The 25531-nt window shown below is 45.3% G+C and overlaps 1 protein-coding gene across 2 annotated transcripts in view; it reads right to left on the reverse strand.

Annotated features, from left to right (window-relative positions):
- The window catches only part of KCNMB2 (potassium calcium-activated channel subfamily M regulatory beta subunit 2), a 231121-nt gene extending 212824 nt beyond the window's left edge, over nucleotides 1–18297 (reverse strand). Inside the window, exons 1-2 of one of the 2 annotated variants that reach the window (XM_074963540.1) lie at nucleotides 18242–18297; nucleotides 17815–17920 (exon numbers count right to left, since the gene is read on the reverse strand). In XM_074963540.1, coding sequence (XP_074819641.1) covers nucleotides 17815–17852 — 38 coding nt within the window. In that variant the 5' untranslated portion in view covers nucleotides 17853–17920; nucleotides 18242–18297. Of the gene's footprint in view, nucleotides 1–17814; nucleotides 17945–18241 lie in introns of those variants that run through there. The other variant, XM_074963541.1, reaches the window with a different exon arrangement.
- Nucleotides 18298–25531: the final 7234 nt, after the last annotated feature.

Consider the following 25531-nt stretch of genomic DNA (forward strand, 5'->3'; position numbering starts at 1 on the left):
ACAGCACCGCTCCTGTCGCACTCCACTCATAGAGCTACTCCTGTTGATCAAAGGGAGTGGTGTGTATGGTGCTGATGGGTCTAACCCTGTTGGTAGCACCCACAATTCTCCTAAAAAGGGACCATGTGCTTCTGGGTGTTTAGGATCTTGAAAGCATCGTAGCTTGCTGGTAAGTGAACTATCTTTTTGCCTGACTGGACATTATTGTATATTTATAGGCCATTTGCCATAAAGGACTCAAGAGGAGCAGCTGAGAGGTAGGAAAGGGGAAGGCCCAGCAATGATTATGCTGCAGTTCTGCTAATGACACGGCCACTTGCCTTCTCTTTGCTAGCAGCAACTGTAGAAAAAGATGCGGAAGAAGAGCGAGGGAGGGGTCAGTGATAGTCACAAGATTGTTGGCAGTATTCAAATGAGAAACTGGTGTGTGTGATGAATGGCCATGGTGATACATAGATACTGTGGTGATCAGTGCGCTGGAAATGGAGATAGATTAGCTAGGAACGTGCCTGTCTAGTCTGAAGGTGACTCTAGTTGTTACATTCTAATTGTTTCAGTTGTCTCCCACAAATAATGTTTGTGCCCAACACAGCCCTGGTCATGTCCATTTTGTGAACAACAGAAATGTTGGCAGACTCTCCTTCCCCACTTTGGCCTAGTGCTGACTGCAGTGCCGTTCGCTGCTGGACACGCGATGAGATTCACAGCAGCGAAAGCAAATGGCAGGGTGGATTGTTTGTTTGTTCTGGCTGGAATGTGACTAGCAACGTGATTGTTTAAAACCTTGGCAGAACCAGCAGCAGTTCTCGAGGTTCTGTCCCCCCTGCTGATCATTAGTGGACAGGGCTGCTTCAATAGCACTCACATCAGACATGATGATTTGAATATAAACCTCCTTGTCGAGCTCTAGAGAGACCCTTTCTAAGTTTTTCCCTCCCTTCTGACAGTCTCACTTTCTTCTCTCAAGGACTCTCCGTGTAGTTTCTTAGAGAGCATCCATCACTGTATTATCTGTGTGCATCAACATGTCTTACTGAATAAAGCCACACCACACCCCTGTGAAACAGCATATCCGTAGCCTGATCTATACGTGTCAGTAGAGATTGGAATCAATAGGGCTACCCCCAGAATTAGATGCAACTCAGCATGAATAAGGGTATCAAAATCTAGTCCTGAGTGACAGGCCCCCAGGCATGCAAGAGATCTGTATCTGAGTCAGGAACTGAACTGACATCTTCTGAGTCCCACTCTTAGGCCCTAATCCCAAAACCATCCTTCCTTGGGAAGGAGTGAATGTGGTAGTGGTAGCTGAATGGGCTGCTGCAGTGACTTTAACAGCATGGGGTCTCAGGCTGCTCTCTGAAAAGTAGGTAGAAACAGAAGTTGAAAGGTCAGTATACAGAGTATTAGCAGAAGTACTTTCGCCTACAGTTCATATTTACCCTTCATATTCTAAAGACACACTCTTTGGGTACCATGACACACAATCGGATGGAATACTGTTTGTCTGACTTTTCACACTGGGTGTGCAAGACCAATAACTAGTAGTGAAGGGCAACCCTGAAAAAGGTTCTGAAGCTCAGTTATATAAACATCTGGAAGTCATTATTTGGATGTGCACCTCCCTGATAAGAACACAGATGATCTTTTGCCACCATTCAAAATATAACATCAAAACAGTTCCAAGAAGCCTCACGCTTAGATCTCAGTGTATTGCCTTTGTTTTAATTGTGAGCAAGTTAAAATGAATGTTAACAACATCCTTAGTACTGTACTTCATAGAGAAATATACAGAGCATCAGGGATATCTTTCTGGTGTTTCCAATTAACCAGAGGCACCGACTTCGCTGTCTGCTTTATCCTAGGACAAAAGTAATTGGTTACGATAGCAAATTACCTTCCACTCCTGCAAATTAGTATTAGAACATCACAGTAGAAATAAAGCCCATGCTATCTGGATTAATGCAGTGATATAGCTATAAATGAAAAGCTGTTTTCTGAACTAATGTTGGGAGAGATTACTGAGATGCTACTGAGGGATATAAATTTGGGGGATTATTGAATGGGATTCAACTTTTTTTTTTTAAACTGAGGCGCACAATTCCTTTTCTTCTGAAAGTGTGATGATACATCCATCTTGCTAGGAGCTTCCTTAGAGGATATAAGTGAACAGTCAATCTTTAAGAACAAAGTGAAAACTGAAGGTAGAAATTGGCCATCATGGCAAGCTGTGCTCTAAAATGGTGCACTTGGGGGCTTCAAATTGGTATCATTAATCCCTTTTGTGCCCTAAGGGCATTCCTATGAAACCATCAGTGACACATGAACAGCTTTATGGTCATTTGCCATATGTATCTAAATTCGATAGACTTCTCTCTAACGATGACTGAACACCAATGGTTCAGAGCGGAGGACTGGGGCGAATCAACAAAAGATGTTTATCTGAATGTTCAGAGTCTGTGAACTTGGTCTGGGATAGGATTTGAAGTGGTTGCTCAGCACGTTTTCCTGACTAGAACCTGGAAGTGCAAAGGGCTTTGAAAACAGCAAATTGTTTTGAGTATTTCTTAATCTTTATAGTATTGTTTGTAGTACAGTATAGATCCTAGAGGCCCCGATCAAGATCAGGGTGCCACTGTACTATGGGCTGTACAAATACATAGTAAGATACAGCATCGGTCCCAGAGAATTTACAAGCTATATAGATAAAACAGGCAAATGGTGGTTGGAAAACAGAGGGCCAGTGAATTGCCCATAATAAGTCAGTGCGGGGAGCTGTGATTAGAACTCAGGTCTCCAGAATATCAGGCCCATAGCCTATCCACTGGATCAGGCTGTTCCTGTACCACTGACTTGGGTCAAGAAAAGGGTGAAGGTTCATGGGCTTTTATTTATTTAGTCTGAACCAGTCCACCATTCATTTTCACATGAACTGACTAGGATTGTCTGAAGTATAGTAGTCTCCAACAAACACATCCAATATGGCACTCAAGGGGTTAAGAGCATCACTCAAAAATTTAATGGTAACCTGCAAAATATTAACATTGATTCTAAAAACTAACTGCATTGAAAACAAAACAAATGAGTGAGCCTTTCAAAATCCTACAAAGAACCAAAGGTGAATTTCCTGTTTATAACTCATCTCAGAGCACTTTATCATCTGGGGTTTATGGTGGGTCAAAAGTACATAAACCATCCATTCTGCTTTGTTCAGTTGGTTTAAGTGCAAATTCTCTGTCATGTGCAGCCTTTACTATGAATGGATAACAGCATGAAACTGGGGATAGTAATTCTTCCTTTCTTCCAACCTGTCTTGTCTAGTTAGATTGTAAACTCTTCGGGGAACAGACTGTCTTACTGTGTGATTGTACAGTGCCTGGCACTGATATTAGGTGGCGTATTGTCTTACCCTAATAATGAATAGTTGTTTAACAGGACTCTACCTCACAGCCCGAGTCCCTTGTTTCAGGGTTCCTGGGTACTACATGGCTTTTTTCACACATGGGGAGCTAGCTAGCTCAAGGTCACGCAGGAAGTCTATAACCTAGTCTGCCTTAACTATAAGACCAGCCTCCCTGCTTAGCTTCTCCTACCTGTGAAAACAAATCTGAAGTGTGGCTAGGTGCAGTCTGACAGCCTTCAAACAGGCAGCTGTTAGGTACAGTACACACAAGACAATCGAGGGTGAGATTTTATATGCCATCAGCACACTGCCCTTTGCTAGCATGTGAAATTTAATCTCACGTGCTCTGAGAAACACTGCTGGTTTTTTTCCCAAAAAGTGGCCTTTAACATTACGTGTTTAATTACAAGGTTTGTGATCACAAACCACCGTTTGTGCATGAAATTGGGTAACTAGGGACACAGTTCTCACAGCTCTCATTTCTCTGGGTATTTGGACACTATTTAAAAACATCTTACATCTTGTGAGTGAACAGAAATACTGCCTTTCCTAATGAATTCAATGCCACACACGCTTCTCAGGCAAATACCTAGGAGCAAAGAACAGGGCAACAGATTTGGGTTCTGTCAGACCAGCTGGGATTTAGTACATTCCAGAGTCTAGCCTCGCACCCATTCCCTCCTAACTGAAGTATGGCTAATGAGATCCTCAGATGACCCCAACCTTTGTGGTAGCAGTGTGAGAAAATACTGTTTGCTCATGAGCACAGAATGGGGAAAAGGATCTTGCTAAAGCTATTGTCAATCATCACTCCTATCAGGACATAATTTGCTTACTTCTCTCTACTAGCAATGAACTGGAGGCACAACAAGCAAATGTGGATTTGGGCGTGTTTGTATCGGGGTTGGGGGGGGGGGGCTTGGTTCCCACTCACTTCTACTGAAACAATAAACAGGCTTTAGGAATTTTTTAAAAGGACAACAGCAAGGCAGGCACATGGGTCTGATAAAATATCCACTGAAATAATGGAAACAGTTGTATATAGTTTAGCAGGGTGGGAATCAAAATCCAGGCATTTTATGAGTTAGAAAAATTGTAAGTCTCCCATATGTATGGGGAGAATTGTAGGGCTGCAGACAGACTTCTGGGGAAAGATGAAATGTCTCTCACCAAAGGAGGACTTGACCATTTTTGCTCAAATACTGGCATATTGTCAAGAAGATTTTTCTCTGATATGCAGCTCGCCGTATCTAACCTCCAGTTTCTCATTATTTTAATTGAACTCTACAAAGCACTTAATGCATGTGCAGTAGGGATGCAGTGAAACTGAAACCTGCTATGTCTACAAAACAAACACAAAATTGAGATGTTTAAGACCTTGCATTAGGCAGGACTTCAACTATTCTCGGAGCATTTCATGTTGGAGACAGAGGGTAAAAGCTAGAGATGTGCACATAATTTATAATGAATAATCTTGCCTCTGTTCATGGAGTCCACAAACAGGTCTGTTTTCCTGAACTTATTCACTACTTGAAATTGTTCAATGAACTTTGTCATGAATTTAATTTATATCTTGGTCCTTAAAATTTGAAATTCAAGCTGCGTTGCTCAGTTGTTACTGGTCACATAAACATCATGGGGAATATTTTTAAGAGCGCTCAGGGCAGATTTTCAGCATGCACAATTAGGGCCAGATTTTCAGATGACCTCAACACCCACCATACTGAGCACTTTTGAAAATCTGACGACTTATTTTGCTGCCTAAATAGCATCTAAGCGCTTTAAAAAAATCGGGAAAAGCCTGTTTGTAGGCGCAGAGCACTTATGAAGACTTAGCCAAGGGTGTTCTTTCTGTTCCCTTTTGAATAAGCATAACGCTTAAAATTAGTTTTCTTCTGTGAACGCTCTCAAAGAGTTTAAAGGAATACCAGGAACTTAAACTACAGTCAGTCTAAAAATAATTAGTAAAAAATAAAGTTGGTCAGGAAATTATTTTTTCTCTCCCATGAAAAATGTATCCAAAACCAGTCCCCCGCCCGCTCTTTTGTCAAAGTTTTTCTTCAATATGTTTTCGGTTTTCATTATGAAAATAAAAAAACTTGAAAATGTTAAATGTGTTAGGTTTTCAGCTTACCCCAAAATTTTAGTTTTCACTTTTCAAGAAAAAAATTGCAATTTGTTCTTAAGATTCAGTTTAGCCGAAAAGCCATTGTCCATTAAAAATAAACAAACACCCTTCCTAAAAAAAACATTGACGGAAAATATTTCAATGAGCTCTAATTAAAAATAGTGTCTCATACTATATCTGCCTCCAATCCTTTGTGGTTTTTTGGTGAGATTCTCCTATTTTTAAATTACTCTCTGCTGCAGTGTGACGGACACACACAACAATCAGAGAACCTAATGTGGTGTAAGAAGGGGTGAAAATGACTATACTCAAAATGCAGTCAAATGCACAAAGGGTGACATTTTCAAAAGTGCTGTAAGGACGTAGGAACTGAAATCACTGAAAATCAGTGCGATTTAAGGTATATCTACACTTCAAATTCTACAGTGGCATAGCCATTGCTGTAGTTAACCCACCTCCCCGACAGGCACTAGCTGGGTTGATGGAACAATTCTTCCATTGACCTAGCTCTGTCTACCCTGGGGGCTAGGTTGGCATAGGACTCTCTTAGGTGTAGATTATTCACATCCCTGAGAGACATAGCTATGCTGATAGAAGTTTTCAGTGTAGACCAACCCTTGGGCTTCTATGCCTCTCAGGAGCTCTTGAAAATTCTACCCAAAGCAAAGAATGTGAAAAAGAAAAAAAGGTATATTTTTCTCTAATTGCTTTCAGTTATAGTTAGCTAGAGCAGTGGTGAGCTGGAGCCGGTTCGCACCAGTCCGCTAGAACCGGTTGTTAAATTTAGAAGCCCTTTTAGAACCGGTTGTTCCATGAGGAACAACCGGTTCTAAAAGGGCTTCTAAATTTAACCGGCCCAAAGTGGCGCCTTAGGCGCCGGCTCCATGGGTGCTCCAGCCCTGGAGCACCCAAGGGGAAAATGTGGTGGGTGCAGAGCACCCACCGACAGCTCCCCGCCCCACCCCCGGCCCCAGCTCACCTCTGCTCCGCCTCCTCCCCTGAACGCACCGCCCCGCTCTGCTTCTCCGTTCCCCCCCCAGGCGTCCCGTGAATCAGCTGTTCGCGCGGGAAGCTGGGGCGGGCTGAGAAGCAGGCGGCGGCTTTGCGCTCAGGCCCAGGGAGGCGGAAGTGAGCTGAGGCGGGGGGTGGGGGGGCCACGAGGAGGGCCGCCAGTGCCACAGCAGGTAACCCGGGGAGGGGGGTGTGCAGGGGAACTGCTCCCCCCCTAGCTACGCTCCCCTGCCCCTACGAGCCAGAGGGACCTGCTGGATGCTTCCTGGGAGCTGCCCCAGGTAAGCACTGCCAGGACTCCCCACCTTGCCCCCCGGCAGGTCCCTCTGGCTCTTAGGGGTGGGGTGGGCACCCACTACGGTGGCCCACGAGACCCTCCTGCCCAGTTCTGGGGGCAGTCAGGGGACAGGGGAGGGGGGTGAATGAGACAGTGGTCCTGGGGGGTTGTGTGTCAAGGAACGTGGGGGGTTGGATGGGGCAGGAGTCCTGGGGGCGGGGGTGGGCAACGACCCCCTAGTGGGGTGAGGAGGGAACCAGTTGTTAAGATTTTGGCAGCTCATCACTGAGCTAGGGTGTTAGACAAGTACAAGTGACAAAACAATACTAGCTTTAAAGTATTTTCAAGGAGAAGTGACTTTTAGCTGGTTAAGATTCACATTTCACAATTATTCATGAGAGCAAGCTTAAATGTGGCTTTCTTTCAAGTAGCTATGCTAGTGAAGCCACCAGGTGAATGTTTTTGGAAAGTTATCACAAAAGGGGCAAAACAATTATTAGCATCAATCTGCTGAAAAACATTTAGGATGAAATTCACCCCTCTATGGAGGATTAACCTAAGTAGGTGCAAATTAGGACTTAAATTGTACCTAAGTATTACCTTGGGATGAATTTCACCTTGAGTTAATATTTGCAGTAATTTTTTTTGAAGTATTTGCCCAGCTCTAGCCAAAGTGAAGCTTTCTGCGCTTAAGATATTTGTTTTTCGAAATGACATTTGTTCAAAGGGTCGTTGCAGGACAATGGATGAAGAACAGGAAGGAAAGTTTAATTAACCCTGAATCCCTCTCAAAGTAATACGGGATGTGGGAAGGTGGAGAGAAGAGGGTTAGATGATTCAGTTAGATCTTCACTTGCTCTTTGGGAAAGATGTAGAGTAGAAGTCAGACTAGAATTTGATTTTATATTACCCCTCCATCATCAAGCTGTCTTAAGACACGATTCAGCCAAATGATACCCATTTTGGCCTCCCCACCCAATGTAACTCTGCCAAGTGTTTTTAAAGGCCTACACATCTTCAGTTATGTTTTCTACTCTCTTCCCCCCCCCCCACTTAGGGAATCACTGGGATCAGTCTTCATAGCATTGTTAGGAGCTGGGTTAAACCTTGTTATGGGTTGAGTTGAAACTCATGGGTGTGAATGTGTCTTCACTTAAGTTTGCTATAAAGGAACTGTAAAGGGGCCTCACTTCAAACAAGGCCTAATGGAGTCTGCCCAAACCTAGCACCATGTTGGTGGAGGGTTGGTGCACACACGAAAAACTGTGAGAGACTAGGGGCAGAGCAAGAAAGCAAAGCAGCAGCCTGTGTGCCCCTGAAAGAAAGCTAGAGAGAGATTCTGGGTTTTTGGGGGCTGGGCTGAGAGAAGCTTGGGCCTATCAGCAAAGAAACTGCTCCTTTTGTTTTTGGTTGCTGCTGAGTTCAGAGAAGCAGGACTTTGTATCACAGAGAACACCAGACTCTATCGTTGGTTTTTACTCCCAACTGGAACAGCCCCTCAAGGTCCTGCACTTTGACTAGCCACTTAGTTAGCAAAGGGACAACAATGATACTCCCCCACCCCTTTGAGTTAGCAGCCATTCAGATGAATGAACCTGTTCACCCCTCAGAGTTTCAGGCTCTCTGCAACCTCAGGCAGAAGTCTCTCCATTGTTTACACTCACTATGCTTTGTTTGTTTTTTTCTATATCCAGAACAGCCAAAGACGCTTTTGTCTGAATGGAAGCTGAGACTGAAGAACAACTGAGACATCTGTCTATTTGCCCCGCCACCCACCATTGACTAATATTTGCACACAGAACCTCACATTTTGGGTAAAACTGCATTAGATCATGATAACATAGGCATTCTATAGGTCCCCATGGCATTTTTTAAGCACCCAGCAACGTTCTAGACAGAGCCTTTACATCAGAACTAGAACTGGTCAGAAAACCAAAATTTTTCACCCCAAGAAACTTTTGTTCAAAAAACCTTTATTTGAAAACTTTCTGTTGAAAAATATTAGTTTTCCCATGGGAAGTTTTGAATCAATTCAAATGATTTTCATTTCAAACCAACATTTTGAAACAAAACAACCCGGGGCTCAAATGAAACAATGTTTGAAATCAAAATGGAAGAAAAGGTTTCATTTAAAAAATGTCGATTTGAAACAGAAATGTTCATTTAGAAATTTCCCATGGGAAAACTGAAATTTTCCATCAGAACTGACATGTTTCTGCCAATGTTATTGTAGCTGTGTCAGTCCCTATAGAAGAGCTCTGTGTAAACCTGAAAGCTTGTATCTCTCACCAACAGAAGTTGGTCCAATAAAAGATATTACCTCACCTACCCTGTCTCTCTAATTTTGCTGCCAAGAAATTTGGTTTTGAAAGAACTGTCTATTTCTGTGCGGAAAACTTTCCACATACAAAATGCTGACCAGTTCTTATTAGAGCCTGTTTTGACTGAGGGAGTGTTGGCCAAAGCATCAGGTTTATCCCTGATTCTCCCCCCTATAAAATGCTCTGACTTGTAGAAGTTGCCTTTGGTTCTTGGTGTTACTATTATCATTATTGTTATTTTTCACTAAGCACTGAAAGTACTTTTCACTACACAATTCATTAAGGAAGACAAGTCAAGCATCAAGCTATTGTCCCAAATCATTATTGTCGGTGTGCTTCAAGGCACTGGAGCGCTTGGTCCTACAACGTATATTACCCGACCTGGAGAGAATTTTGAGTCCTGACCAAGCCGGTTTTCGGCAAGGCCGTAGCACATGCAACCAAGCACTCGCGCTGACCACATTTGTTGAAAATGGCTTCCAGAGAAACTTAAAAACAGGCACTGTTTTCATCGATCTAACAGAGGCGTACAATACGGTATGGCACACTGACCTGCTCGTGAAGGTATCATGGGTCCTGCTACCTTGGGTCACAGGAGTTGTTGAACTGTTCCTCCGCGATAGGCAGTTCACAGTCCATATGGGGGAGAAGGCAAGTGCTTGGAGACGACAGAGCCCAGGGCTCTGTGCTTTCTCCAACCCTGTTCGACCTTTACATCAATGACCTGTCAACAACGGAGTCACAAAAGTTCATTTACGCAGATGACATCTGTTGCGGTACCCAGGCTCAGCCGTTTCACGAGCTTGATGCCACCTTAAACTGGGATATGACAAAGTTAGCTGACTACTGTAAGACTTGGTGCCTCCAGCCAAGTGTCATAAAAACAGTCTCCAGTTTGTTCCATCTTCACCAAGCCAGCACAACCCGAGAACTGAATGTTTATCTGAATGGTCAGAAGATGAAGCATGAAGTAGAACTGATCTATCTAGGTGTGACCTTAGACTGCACACTGAGTTACCACACCCACCTGAAGAAGACAGCAGCTAAAGTTAAGACGCGCAATAATCTTCTTAGCAAACTGGCAGGTTTGTCATGGGATGCTTGTGCTGCAACTTTGCAGAAGTCACCTCTTGCCACCTCGTATTCGGTGGCGGAGTACTGTGCACCAGTTTGGAGTCGATCGTCACACACCAAACTGGTGGATATGCAGTTACATGCCGCCATGTGCATCATCTCCGGCACCCTGCGTCGGACTCCACTCCCATGGCTTCCAGTTCTGAGCAATATTGCTCTTCCTCATATCAAACAAGAGGTTGCCACTAGCAAGTTACTGTAGAAAGTACATGCCAACTCAAGCCTGTCGCTGCACAATGTCCTTTTAAAACCACCAGCTGCATGTTTGCCATCATGTCACCCATTATGGTCTCATCTGCCACGTCAGGATGTCCGGGCAGAAACACTCTGGCGAGAGGAATGGATATCTGTTATAATCCCCAACCAGTCTCTCATTGCCAACCCCACAATTTGCCCGCCTGGTTTTGACCTGCCCCATTGCCAGTGGTCCCTGTTGAACAGGTTCTGGACTCGGCAAGATCTCTGTGCATCCAACCAGTATTGCTGGGGCCTTCGTGACAGCCCTTTGTGCAGCTGTGGTGCAACACAGATGATGACGCACCTTGTCAATGAATGCTGGCTGACTAGGTTCAGCAGTGGCCTAGAACTGCATCACGCCACTGAAGATGCCATTGCTTGGCTAGACGACTATGCACACGCGAAATAAATAAGGAAGACAAGGTCTCGGAGCCAAAGTGCTTTCAGTCTAAATCCATGATCCAGCAAAACATATGAGCACCTGCTTACCTTTATGCACTGGCTACACTTATGACTACTCAGGTGCATGAAGTTAAGCAGGTGCTTAAGAACTTTGGTGGATGGGGCCTAACTTAGACAAACTATACTGATCAGACACAAAGTGGTGGACCAATAAGATCCAATCTCAAAACAGTGAAGCTTTCAAAATAATTTTCTCCCTTTCTCCTTCTTGGTGGATTGTCACAGCAGAAGCGAGTTTGAAGCAGGGATTTGAGTGAACAAAGGGTGTGATTGCGATATTAGACATGTTAGATGAGCTCTATGTGGCTTGAAAACTTGTCTCTTTCATCAGCAAAAGTTGGTCCAATAAAAGATCACCTACCTTGTCTCTCTATGTTAGAAGACAGACTATTCCATGCATCTGGGACTGAATGGAGAAGGCAGGATACAGGGAAAGCAGTAGGTCAGATGGGCTTGGACATAGTCAATAGATACTTGATAGTTTAATGTCTCTTCCAAAAGATGGCCTCTGTAGGGGACTGATCCTGCTCCCTATGATGTCAATGGGAGTCTTGCTATTGTGACTGATACTCAGGAGTAAATTTCTCTCACATTCACTGGGGTGAAGTAGTGGAGTTATATCTCTAGCATTCTACTGCCATCACTTGATGTCCCATTGGTCCAGAGTTGGCTACCAACAATACACAATGACTAGGGCCCTACCAAATTCACAGTCCATTTTGGTCAATTGCACGGTTATAGGATTTTAAAAATCATAAATGTAATGATTTCAGTTATTTAAATTTGAAATTTTATTATGTTATAATTGGAGGGGTCCTGACCCAAAAAGGTGGGGGGGGTGTGTGTGTGTGTGTGGGATCGCAAGGTTATTTGCCAAATACTCTGCCAGTTATTTAACTGGCAACATACTCAAAAACAGTGAATCAAATGTATTTAATAAAAAACTTTGTTTCGCCAATGGGTTCAGTTAATAGTGTTTAATACGTTCTGCTCTACTTCTCTGTGCATCTCTTCTATTCTAATTTATAAAGCATCTGTTACTGTAGGATCTGGATTTGAGAAGACAGGATTTTGGGGCTGTAAGAGTGTGACTCATCACTAGTTCTCCCCCTTGTGGTCAGGCAGGGTGTTGCAGGGCCTTCCCCTCAATTGTTTCTGCCAAATTGCCATTCAGGCTTCCTGGTAGTCCACAACTTCTTGTGACATGGCCCTCAAGCCAGGTCATAAATAGTCCCATCTTTTCCCGGGTAAACCAAGAGTCCAACAAATAGCCCACTGACTTCACACTGGGGCCTCAGTCCGACTCTGGACTCACTAATACTTGCCCCTGGTATCAGGGAATTTTGATAGAATTTAGATACCCATGTCAGGGTATTTCCTCAGTGGGCCAGTAGGGGAACTCAGGTCTTCCCTCTCCTTTGGGCTCTAGTTCAGGGTCCCTTTCATGAGCAGCCAAGGCCTGACTATGCAGATCCCTTGCTCCTTCCTGGACCATTTCCTACCTTGCCCTGTTGTAGGCTTTTCCCATATACTCCAGGGTTCTGTAGGACCAATACAACTTCTTGCTGTGCACAGCAAATGGCTTCCTCTGCTCAGCTCTGCACAGTGACTAGGCACTATCAACTATTATTGTATATAGTCCATCTGCATGAAGTCCTTTTTACTCTCCAGCTTAGTCCTTCAGAGATATCTTCCAGGTAAGCAACCCCATCACCTTCAGTTTTCTTCTACCTACTAGCTATTCTTATGATACCTTTCTTTTAGGGTTGGTACTGTTGTTATTTAGTTGGATTTCAGTTGCACCCCTGGGCTCAAACCAAGATCAAGACCCAATTGTATTAGGCATGGTACAAACACATAGTTAGAGATAGCCGCCTATCCCAAAGAAATTGGATTTTAAGTAGAAAAGATAGATGGAAGGTGGGAGAGGAAACAGAGATGAAGAAACTTGCCCATGGATCACATAGCAGGTCAGGGGCAGAGCCAGGAATACACGTCAGGTCTCCTGAATTCCAATCTAGTGCCCCATTTGCTAAACCACACTGCCTCAATGTGCCAGTCTTCTAAGGTCCACTACCCAGCCTAGGTGCTACCACAGGGCACACACCCACTCCAAGTAGCATGGAGTGCATCTGTTTCTCTTTCTCCAGCATTAGAAAGTTTGTTCCAAACGTATTTTGTTTTGTCACTGAGCAAATTTTAATGAATGAGTTTTGAACAGCTCTAGCATTGGTACATCCCCAACCCCAATGCCACAATACATTAAATTAGGGTTTGCTGTAACTGTCTTCTGACCTGCGAACCATCTATGTTGTTAGACTTTCTGTTTAGTTAGTTGTGGATGAAGTGCTGCCACCTATTGGATATAGTAGGAAATAGTTTTCTGCAAATTAAAATCACACAGGCCTGTATTAAAGCAATCATCTGGTATGAAAATGTTAAGTGCTATAAGTCTAAATCCCCTCACAGACTTCAAACTAGTTAATACCAGCAGAGATGGGAAGGAAATGGTTTTCGTGTCCCATTAAAATTTTTGAGATAATGAAAAATGTTCCTTTGTGTCCTGAATCAGGATGAAAAGTTTCACCAAAATAAAAATAAAAATAATATTTTGGGCTAATCAAAATACTTTGTTTTGATTTCAACCATTTAAAATTTTAATTTAAAAAACCAAACTATAATTAGCTTATCTTTTGAAATGAAGTCATTTTGAACTGGAAAACAGGAATATTTTGTTTCAAAAATGTCAAAATGAAACCTTTTTGAGTTGAAAAATTGTTGAAACTGACCCTTTCCCATGAAGTTTCAACTGTGATGATTCAGCATTTTCTGAGCAAAAAAATGTTTCATCAAAAAATTCCCCATCAGCTCTAAACGCCAGATGAATAGACACATGTATGCAGCATAGTTTCTGCTGTGTTTCAAATTACATTGTTTTTTTTCCTCAGCAAGACAACACACATTTCTTATTACAAGTCAAAATACCTAAACTCCTAAATACCCTTACAACAACTGCATATTTAGGATACAAAAATTAAGATAAAGGCACATTTAGAACTCTATACAAGAATCTCTACTGCTCTGGGATGTGTCTCTGAGTGTCAGATCATTTACATTAGAGCAGCAATTTACTCCTCAATGAAGTCAGTGATGCAATATCAGAATTTTACTATAGATAAAACTATCTGCATCTCAAAGATCTTTCCAGATATGCATATCACAAGAGGGAAACAAGGAACAGAAGAAGGGGTGCAAATGGATAAATGGAAATGGGCTGGATTTCTATTGGCGTAAATTAGCATAAGTCCAGTAAAGTCAATGGACCTGATTCTCCTTGGCACTCAGGCTCATTCACACTGCCGGGGCCTTTATATAAATGAGAATCAGATCCATTGAATTTATGCTGGTTTACACTAACAAAGGATCTAGGACAAAAAACGTATACACTTCACGTAGCTATGCTTCGGATAGGCAAGGAATACAGAATACATCACCTGTTCTTACTTACTTGCCTATACAGCATCAGGCACACAGCTTGCAATATATAAGTAATAATCACTGTCTCAACTTGTGTGTAGACAATCTAGGAGGCAGGATGCCACATGAGGATATATTTTACTAAAATAACTCTTGAAATGCCTTTGTTAAACATAATTCTCAGTTCAAAGACACGTGCCTTTGAAAATCTCTTGCTTTGACACGTCAGGTGGAGAGACAGTAATGTGTGATATGGCATGTGTCAACATGTTTGACATCATGCAAATGACACTTTACAACTCAGACATAATAGAACATGATGCTTTTTGAATGATTTATTGGTGGAAAAGAAAAAGCTCTGCATTATATTCAAATAAGTTTGGAAAATAACAAAAGCAGTTGTCAAGTAACTGCAATCGATTATTAGACAATCACATAGGGTGGGGGGTTATCAAATTCAATTTTTAACAATTACCATTGCTTTGCTTTTGAAGGTGGATTTCTCTTTAATATTTCAGATGCTGGTTTTACTATATGATTCATTTCTTCCCCTTTTAAGATATTTTCTGTTTCTATTTCCCTTCTGACTTTAATAACCCACTTTATTGTTTTCATGGTGACCAGTTAAATCTTCTCATGTGGCGTATTCTGATGAATGCAGTTTAAAACATTATTATTATTTTGATCCTTTTGTGTACATCTAGGATTTTTTTTTCCAGGTGGCTGCTCTGTTTGTTCTTCTTTGTTTCCTGCTGAGTTCCAAAGTACCTTTATTTTACAGGTGGTTATTTTTTTGTTTTGTATAGTCTTCTCCATAGATACCATCTAGCAAGCTGGTAAATTATTTTTTGTAACCTGGGTTTATATGATTGGCACAATTTCTCTATTTTACTATACAAATACAGCTGGATTGTTGAAAGTTCAGGTGCAGGACATAAGAGAACAATCATACAATCATGTTAGACGCTTATAATAGTGGAAATCTGAGCTCTTTGCTCCAGTTGAAAATATAGAAGAAAGGAAAGGAATAAATACAAAGGGCCTGATTCTACTCCTATTTATACAGCTGTAAATCGGTTGATTTCAGTGGAGTTACTCCTGTTTTATGCTTGTGTGTGTGAGATCAGAATCTGACCCTTTATCTTTTATACAGACTGTGGGTTTGATTCTAACCTATTGAACGGGAGTAATTCCACTAAAGTCAGTGGAAATACGTTGTATAAAACTTGTATGAATGAGATCAGAATCAGGCTCCATGTTCCCAGCACAAGCTATTATCTGTGTGTTAGTGGCGGTGCTAATTTACAGTTTAATTGTCTAGATCACTGGCTCAAGGTTACAACAGTATCCCATTTTTAACTAACGTAGTAACTTCTCTTTCACTCTTGCTGTTTTTATTAATAATTTCCATACACCCAGCTTACACACTCTTCCTTGGCTCAGGGCTGATAGCCTTGGCGGTGATTGCTACTGTCTCAGTGCAATTTAGAAAAGGCAAACCGCTGTAGCAAGAAGCATATTGGAGGCCTCAGTGGCAGAGGGAGGACGTGTGATGGAAAGTGAAGCAAGTGTTCAATACCAGCATTGACTGCTGCACTGGGCAGAGTGACTCACCTCTTCACACATGGATTTGCCAAGTTAAATACAGTTTAACCTCTTAATCCCCCCCATGAAATTGGTGGGTTTACAGCTAAAGTTTGAGGGCTGATGCTGCAATCCTTAGGTAGAACTTCCGTCAACTTCAATGGGCATTATTATTGCTATTACGAGAGCACCTAGCTGAGACTGGGGATCCATTGTGTCAGGCACCGGCCAAGCACATAGTAAGAGACATTCCCTTCCCCAAAGATTTTACAGTGTAAATAGACAAGACAGCCCAAGGTGGGAGGGTAAACAGGGCACAGAGAGGTGCAGTGACAGACAGGAGTAGAATTTAGGTTTCCTGAATGCCATATTCACTCGGCCACATTGCTGAACAAGTAATTTAGGGATCTCTTGCAAGTAGTTAACTTTAAACTCTAGGGAAAAATTCTGCCCCCTGTTACACCAGCCTGTAGTAACTCCATTCCTATCATTGCACCAGTGTGAATGGGAGCAGAATTTAGTTCATTATAGAACGCTGCACAAAGACTTCCAAATATTTTTGAGAACTAGCCATTCAGTTTCTTATATTAATTAATTCTGATTGTGCTCACTCACCTGTAACTGCTTTCCACAAATGCTCTAGTGAAAACATTTACTAGCAGGAATGTTTGTAGCAAAAATGGATTATGAGCAAATAGTGGAGAATATTCATGGAAAGCGAATTTTGAAAGTGTTACTGTTAGTAGTCACATGAGAAATCTGATTCTAAGCCTTATGCTAATCCAGTCAGAGACCAGAAACATACTATGCAATCTATGTGGCCAATCAAAACTAACCAATACGGGTGAAATTTTGAATATCAAATACATGCACCACAATAATCTACAAAGAAGGGTTTGGCAGAATTATTTGGTGAACAACACGGAATAAATAATAAATCTGAGAAAGTTTTAAACGGTTTGCAGATATTGTTGAAAAAGAAAAGAGGTGAAGTTTTTGAAATAGATTATTTGCTAGTAATTATTCACCCAGCTCCAATACATACACATACACATATACATATAAACATATCCCTTTGCTATTGTAACTGAAAACTTGGCTGTATTGTATCGATTCAGATCGCAGTAAACCCGACCAATTGACACAGGCAGACAGGAAAACTTTGGGGCAAAAGTTTGTGTCACCAAATCTTGTATTTCCAGCATGCATGTAGAACCAAACTGTATTGACATTATAGGATTATAAAATAGGATCACTTACGCTGTCCACTTTGAATTACCATTATGGCTTCACGTTGATATTTCCAACAGAGCAGCTGCTTATTTTATTAGCTACAGATATTCATTGCACATCTTGAAAATGCCCTTTGCACCATGTCTTTATTATAGGATTCAGTACAGCTGAGCAAATATAACTACTATAATATGTACTAAATACAAGAAGATGATAATACCAGGAGAAACTCTGATTATTTATAGTGTACACAGTGAAGGAAAAATATAGAAGTTCTTTGCACGTAGGAAAAGAAGGGAAAATGTATTTAAACTCTACCATGAAGGCGGAGTGAACCTTGTTTAAAGGATTACCATCCCCACAACCTCTAAGTAATAGACCTGAGCAAAGGCTTACATATAATTCTTTCCTTGGTATATTTCAGGGCTGGTCCTCAGTTGGAATTCTTAATGCTGCGGTCAGCTAGGAAAAACAGTTGTTTATTTTTTGGCAATTAGCTTCAAGTAATCCACCCCACACCCAGAACGGCTTAATTTTTTCCACTTACCCCCATTTCTCTCGTGGATGTTTGAAGCAAAGGTTCATTTTGTCCTGCGGCAGAACGGATTCTGTGCTGCTGTTTAGTATTGTCTCACCTAGTCATAAAAAGTGTCCTGACCAGAAGGAAGTGGAAAACAATACGTAAAACAAACGGAGAAGCCCAGGAGGAAAGCTACACCCCAAAGACCAGCACTAATAGCAACCAAGAGAGAGCACTCTTCCTCATTGCTAACTTTTTCCAGTGGTGCCTCTGTAGTTCTTTTGGAAATTAAATTCTTTATGATGCAATTTCTGTTGTAACTTTTCCTCATTCCCATTGCAAACAATTTTTCACAGTTAGTATTGACCCAGAATAAACTATTTGTTGCAAGGTTTTTTTTTGTTTTGTACCCAAATAAGTAAATTAAAGCAAATTAAAGCAAAATATAACTTACAGGCTGTATCAATGCCAGTTGACATCTTTAAGAGCATACTCGCAGGGAGGCAGTAATTATTAAAGGTGCATTCTTCCATAATGTGCTATTTGAAAGCCCTCCCTGAAAACAGAATGATATTTTAAATATCCATCTACGGGACAGTTTCTTGCTGGACAGACCAGGTATGGGAGAATATGCAGGCAAGTTATGGCTTGATTTTTAAAAGACTGATGAGCAGGCAGGGAAAATATGCTACACTGACCTTGCTGTTTTTGCCTTCTTAGTATTTCTAGCACTAAAAAGGCAACTGCAATACAGGAGAGTTCATGATTTCACCTCTAAAGATGCCAAGGTCCCTTGCCCTGGGATTTTTTGCAGTGCTTAAAGTCAGTGGGTGTAATTCTACTCCCCTGCTGATTTTTGCACTGGCATAAGCCCTGTCAACTCCAGAGCTGTTTCTCCTGATTTACCACGGGGTGCAGGCCCGGCTCTAGGCACCAGCAAAATAAGCAGGTGCTTGGGGCAGCACAGTTCTAGGGGTGGCATGCCGGTGCCGGCCATGCTGCCCCTAAAAATGTGCCCCTGCCACCCCAGCTCGCCTCCGCCTGCTCCCCTGAGTGCGCCGCCGCCGCTCCGCTTCTCCCCCCTCCCTCCCACCCAGGCTTGCTGCGCGCCAAACAGCTGTTTGGCTTGGCAAGCCTGGGAGGGAGGGAGGGAGAAGCCAAGCGGCGGCGCGCTCGGGGGAGGCAGCGTCGGTGGTGGAGCGGAGGCGAGCTGGGGCGAGGAGCGGTTCCTCTACCCCCCCCCCCCCGGTACTTCTTGCGCTCCCCCACCCCTCGCTCACCTCCACCTGCTCCCCTGAACGCACTGCCTCTCCCTTGCCTGAGAGGGAGGGGAGGAGAAGCGGAGCGGTGGCATGTTCCTGGGAGCAGGCGGAGCGGAGGTGAGCTAGGGCAGTGGGGTTGCGGGGAGAGGAGGCGGGGCTGGGGACACTAAAATAAAGCAGGGGCGGCCAAAAATTTTTTTTGCTTGGGGCACAAAAATCCTAGAGCCGGCTCTGCCAGGGTGAGAGGAGAATCAGGTCCATCGTACATGTGTGTAGACATATTTGCTGTATAGAAACATTTAGCACTGATATTTAATATACGTCTGGGAAAAAATACAAATAATTTTCCTTCAGGTGAAATAAATGCCTTTGACAGTCAAATTTTTGCCATACACTTACTCAGATTCAGGAGGAAAACTAAAGGCTGAATCATATTTGATAATGCCCGGAATGGCTGATCCTTTAGTAGGATCTTTTATCTTTAAGGATATAGGGCCAGATTCTCTTCTCACATTGCTATAAATCTGGAATAACTTTGGTGAAATCAGTAGAGTAATACTGAAAGTAATTAAGTCATGTCACTTACCAGTCTAAATGATGTCAGTGTCACTTATCTATTGCCATATACACTTAGTAGCCAATCCAGACAAAAAGAATTAGGTTATTAAAGTGTTTCTGTGCCAGTGTTCAGCCATGGAAAGCAATTCACAATTATAAAGTTATAATTGGTATCCAGTGACTTCTTGTTCTTGCATGTCATAAAGGTGCAGTGTCTGCTCCCCGATCGTCATGCATAGCACCTTGGTACTGCAGAGGGTTGCTATGGGGTAATGCACAGCAAAGATTTCTTAACGGTGACATGAGTAGACAGATTAAATAATTTTGTGCTTGTGAAAGGTGCCAGATTAAGTCCTCTGTTGATGCACAGAATGAGGGCAGCATAGGCAACAGCAATGCAATATTGTCCACATTGCCGTGCCAACATGCGTTGCCTTAACCCAGAGGCAATACCTCCAGAAGTGAGAGAGGAGTCTAGTCTCCACACCTGGGATTTTCAAAAGAGCCTAAAGGATTTAGCTGCCCAAATCCCATTGAGTACAATAGGAGATGGGTGCCCAATTCCTTTGTGCTCTTTTAAAAATCCCAACCACCATCTCCTCAGTCTACTTTCTTTCAGACAGCCAACACGCTTTTTCGAATGAAGGTGTTAAATGGACCCATTTCTACTTGGAGTGCACCGTCAAATCTTTTCATCCAGATTACCAAACAGCCATCATTCAGTTGGTGATGACTTTGGGAGACTACCACCTGAAGTTGGATATGAACTAGTATCCATTGGGAGTCCTGCATGAGAATCTGAGGGCAGAATTTGGCCTAAGAACTATACTGTGTAATATTACAGCATTATAAAATGAAAGAGAACTATGTTCAGTTAAGAGGCAGTTTTAGTTCTGAAGTTCACAGGGGTAAAAACAGACTGTTTTACCTGGGGGAAGAACATAGCAGCTAACTCTTAAAAACAACAAGGAGTCCAGTGGCACCTTAAAGACTAACAGATTTATTTGGGCATAACCTTTTGTGGGTAAAAAACTTCTTCAGATGCACGGAGTGAAAATTACAGATGCAGGCATTATTATACTGACACATGAAGAGAAGGGAATTACCTCACAAGTGGAGAACCAGTGTTGACAGGGCCAATACTGTGTTGACAGGCGCTCCTACCAACACTACAAGAAGAAGAATTCTGCGTGGACTCCTCCTGATGGTCAAAATGACAGACTGGACTTCTACATAGAGTGCTTCCACAGACGTGCACAAGCTGAAATTGTGAACAAGCAGCATCACTTGCCCCATAACCTCAGCCATACAGAACGCAACGCCACCCACAGCCTCAGAAACAACTCTGACATTATAATCAAAGGGGCTGAGAAAGGAGGTGCTGTAGTCATCATGAACAGGTCGAATTATGAACGGGAGGCTGCCAGGCAACTCTCCAACACCACTTTCTACAAGCCATTACCCTCTGATCCCACTGAGGGTTACCAAAAGAAACTACACCATTTGCTCAAAGAACCTCCATGAAAAAGCACAAGAACAAATCTGCACAGACATACCCCTGAAACCCCGACCTGCGGTATTCTATCTGCTACCCAAGATCCATAAACCTGGAAATCCTGGACGCCCCATCATCTCAGGCATTGGCACCCTGACAGCAGGATTATCTGGCTATTTGAACTCTCTCCTCAGACCCTATGCTACCAACACTCCTAGCTATTTTCGAGATACCACCGACTTCCTGAGGAAACTATAATGCCTTGGTGATCTTCCTGAAAACATCATCCTGTCCACCATGGATATGGAAGCTCTTTACACCAATATTCCACATGAGGATGGACTACAAGCTGTCAAGAACAGTATCCCTGATGAGGCCACGGCACACCTGGCGGCTGAGCTTTGTGACTTTGTCCTCACCCACAACCATTTCAGATTTGGGGACAACTTACACTTTCAAGTCAGTGGCACTGCTATGGGTACCTGCATGGCCCCACAGTATGCCAATATTTTTATGGCTGACTTAGAACAACACTTCCTCAGCTCTCGTCCCCTAGCACCCCTCCTCTACTTGCGCTACATTGATGACATCTTCATCATATGGACCCACGGGAAGGAGGCCCTTGAAAAATTCCACCTGGATTTCAACAATTTCCACCCCAACATCAACCTCAGCCTGGACCATACACACAAGAGATCCACTTCCTGGACACTACAGTGCAAATAAGTGATGGTCACTGACTGCTTGTAGCGGGGTGGTCACCCACTCTTGCCTTGAAGGGCTGAAAAGCTGTGGGCTAGAAGCTGGGCTGAGTGGGGAAGTAGCCACAGCTGGTTTATGCCCCAATCAGGGCCCAGAGGGCCCTTACAAAGGCTGGGAGCCAGAAGCTCAGGCAGACTGTCTCTGGCTGGAGAGAGAGACAGGCCTGGATGCGGGGGAACTCACCCGGGGGACCGAGAGTGAGGCAGGGCTGGGGAAAGGCCTCAGCAGCTGGGAAGCCCTAGGGCAGCAACTCGCCAGGATGCAGGGCCTGGTCCCAGGCCCATATAGGTATTGGGGTTGTGGAGGGGCAGCCTGAGGGTGGGTAAAGGCAGCCAGTCCAAACCCCTTGTTGCCTGTGATGATTGGCTTTTACCCTGCAGTCCGCCCCAGGGCATGGGGCTAGATGGTGACTGGCAGTAGCCACGACTGAGGCGACGTGGGGATAGTGGGTAAGGGTTCCCTGGGGTGGGGAGACCCAGGGATTGGGGGTATTGCCGGGGGGCAGCACCCAAGGCAAGGGCACCGGGTCCTGGGAGGGACCGGGGGCCAGTGGTAAGGCAGATTACCGGCCTGCAGAGGGTGCTCTGGTCTGGAAATTGAGCTAATTCCCAAGGACGACCAGCAGGAGGCGCCACCGGGTGAGTCCGAACGCTTGCAAGTGGTGGAGAATGTGGGTGTGAGCTGTCCGCCCAGATCCAAGGGGCAGAACAAGGGGCTAAGTGGACTGTGCCACATCGCAAGTGACGGAACTGCTGGTGGAGAAACAGGGGATGATGGATCCTGGGTACACGGGGGTGTACTATGCGGAGGCCCTGGGTGTTATCCCTGGGTGGGCCCCGGGGGCAGCGGCCCGGCAGAAGGGGACAGACTTCTGCAGGGACTCCGGGGGACCCAACAGGGACTGTGGGAGATGCTGTGGGCCCTCCAAGAGCAGGTCGACCAGCTGGTGAGGGAGCAGCGGGCCCTGTGGTCACCCCTTGGGCGGGAGTTTAAAAAAGACCGTGGAGGGCGTGGGCCTCGGAGCGCCAGGGCCAGGAGGCCCGTGGTAAGGGCTTGCAACGCCTGCGGTCGGACAGGACACTTGAGACTGGACTGTCCCCACGGGACTGGTGGCAGGATACCTCACCCCGAAATGGGACGATGCCCAATCCCTCAAGCAGTCCGCTGGGTGAGGGAACCCAGGTGGCTGTGGGTATGTTGGGCCTGCAGGCGAAGGGGACACCTAGAGCGGGAGTGCCCTGCCCCAAGGAACATGGCCCAGGGCAACCCAGAGAGGGTTGGCCCGGTGAGGGACGAAGAAAAGGTGCCGAGGCCCGGGGCAGCACGGAGACGGGATGCCTGCTGGGGCTGCCGAGCACCCGGGCCTATAAAAAGGCAGTGCCCCCTCAGGGGAACTGAGGAAGGGCCAGAGGAGGTGCCTGTGGGCCCGGAAGGACCAAAACTGAAGGAGGCGACAACCTGGATGGAGGGAACCCTGCAGGAAGTGGGAACCCAGATCGTCACAGGGCCAGTCGCCAAGGATGAGACCCAGACCATGTGGGCCCAGCGGGAGGCCGGGACTCAGGTAGGGAGAGCCCACGTAACAGTGGGAACACAGACCCAGGGGGAAGAGGGTCTGGAAAACCCGGAGGTACGGGTGTGGCTGGAGGCCGCAGAACAGGCCCGCTGGAGGGTGGAGACCCAGGTCCGGGAGATGTCCCAAGCCTGGGAGGCCGCAGAAAAGAGATGCGCGAGCCTGGAGGGGCATGGAGGGCTAACTTTGGGGAGCCCAGGCCGAGAGGCCCCCCTTCCCCCAGGGGTGGGGGTTTTGAGGTGGGTGTGTGTGTAGTGGGGTGGTCACCCGCTCTTGCCCTGAAGGGCTGAAAAGACAGCCCTTGGAGAGGGCTGTGGGCTAGAAGCTGGGCTGAGTGGGGAAGTAGCCACAGCTGGGCTAAGCCCCAAATAGGGCCCAGAGGGCCCTTACAAAGGCTGGGAGCCAGAAGCTCAGGCAGACTGTCTCTGGCTGGAGAGAGAGACAGGCCTGGATGCGGGGGAACTCACCCGGGGGACCGAGAGTGAGGCAGGGCTGGGGAAAGGCCTCAGGAGCTGGGAAGCCCTAGGACAGCAGCTCGCCAGGATGCAGGGCCTGGTCCCAGGCCCATATAGGTATTGGGGTTGCAGAGGGGCAGCCTGAGGGTGGGTAAAGGCAGCCAGTCCAAACCCCTTGTTGCCTGTGATGATTGGCTTTTACACTGCAGTCCGTCCCAGGGCGTGGGGCTAATCTGTGACTGGCAGTAGCCACGACTGAGGTGACATGGGGATAGTGGGTGAGGGTTCCCTGGGGTGGGGAGACCCAGGGATTGGGGGTATTGCTGGGGGGCAGCATCCAAGGCAAGGGCACTGGATCCTGGGAGGGACCGGGGGCCAGTGGTAAGGCGGATCACCGGCCTGTGGAGGGCACTCTGGGCTGGAAATTGAGCTAATTCCCAAGGACGACCAGCAGGAGGCGCTGCCGGGTGAGTCTCAACGCTTGCACTGCTATACTTACCTACATGCCTCCAGCTTCCATCCAGGACACATCACACGATCCATTGTCTACAGCCAAGCCCTAAGATACAACTGAATTTGCTCCAATCCCTCAGACAGAGACAAACACCTACAAGATATTTATCAAGCATTCTTAAAACTACAGTACCCACCTGGGGAAGTGAGGGAACAGATTGACAGAGCAAGACGGGTACTCAGAAGTTACCTAGTACAGGACAGGCCCAACAAGGAAAATAACAAAACACCACTGGCCATCACATACAGCCCCCAGCTAAAACCTCTCCAACACATCATCAACGATCTACAACCTATCCTGGAAAACGATCCCTCACTCTCACAGACCTTGGGAGGCAGGCTAGTCCTCACTTACAGACAGCCTCCCAATCTGAATGTAAGCGGGGGAATAGTCCCGCTATTGTGGGGAACTTTCCTGGCTTCTGCACTACCCCGGTGAAGTGGGCTAGCGAAAGGATCTGAGTCCTCGCTACCACTTCCTTTACCCGGTGGCCTCCCTGCCCTTGAGGACTCCCCTTCCACTCTCCTGTCTGGCAGAGTCCTCGTAACCCCAACAAGGCTGGGCCCAGGATTCCTGGGGGGCTCGACCCCCAACCCTGCTGTGGTCACCTAGGCCAGGGGCTAGGGTGTCCCCACTCTGGGGTGCTCTCTCTGCACTGGGCACTTCTCTGACCATTACATACAAGTTAAAGCAAATGCAAGTTATTTAATCAACAATTAATTTTAAAAAGAATAAGGAAAAATGGGAAAGGTTAAAGGAAACACATCAACCCTCTCTGTGGCAGGGAACATCACAAACAGCGCCTCTGGAATGTCAGGGCAGTTCACAGTCTGTTCCTTGTAAGTCCCAGGCCTCCTGCTCAGGCCCTGGCTCTGCTGCAGGGATGCTGTGGGCTGGACACTTGCTCTGGTGGTGGCCACACGCTCTCAGGCTCTCAGTGGTAGGACCCTTCTTCCCTGGCGGGGTTATGATCCAAGCCTGGCCTGCAGAGCCTCTTGGCTGAGGCATCTCCCTGTGCTGGGCCTGCTGCCCAGGGTCCCCCTCGGTCTCCCCAGCTGCTCACCGCACCCAGCTCCAGACTGCTCCAGCCCCAGCTGCACCACTCGGTCTCTGCACTGCTGCTGC

This window comes from Natator depressus, chromosome 9 (genome assembly GCF_965152275.1).
Source record: "Natator depressus isolate rNatDep1 chromosome 9, rNatDep2.hap1, whole genome shotgun sequence".
Taxonomy (NCBI): Eukaryota; Metazoa; Chordata; order Testudines; family Cheloniidae; genus Natator; species Natator depressus.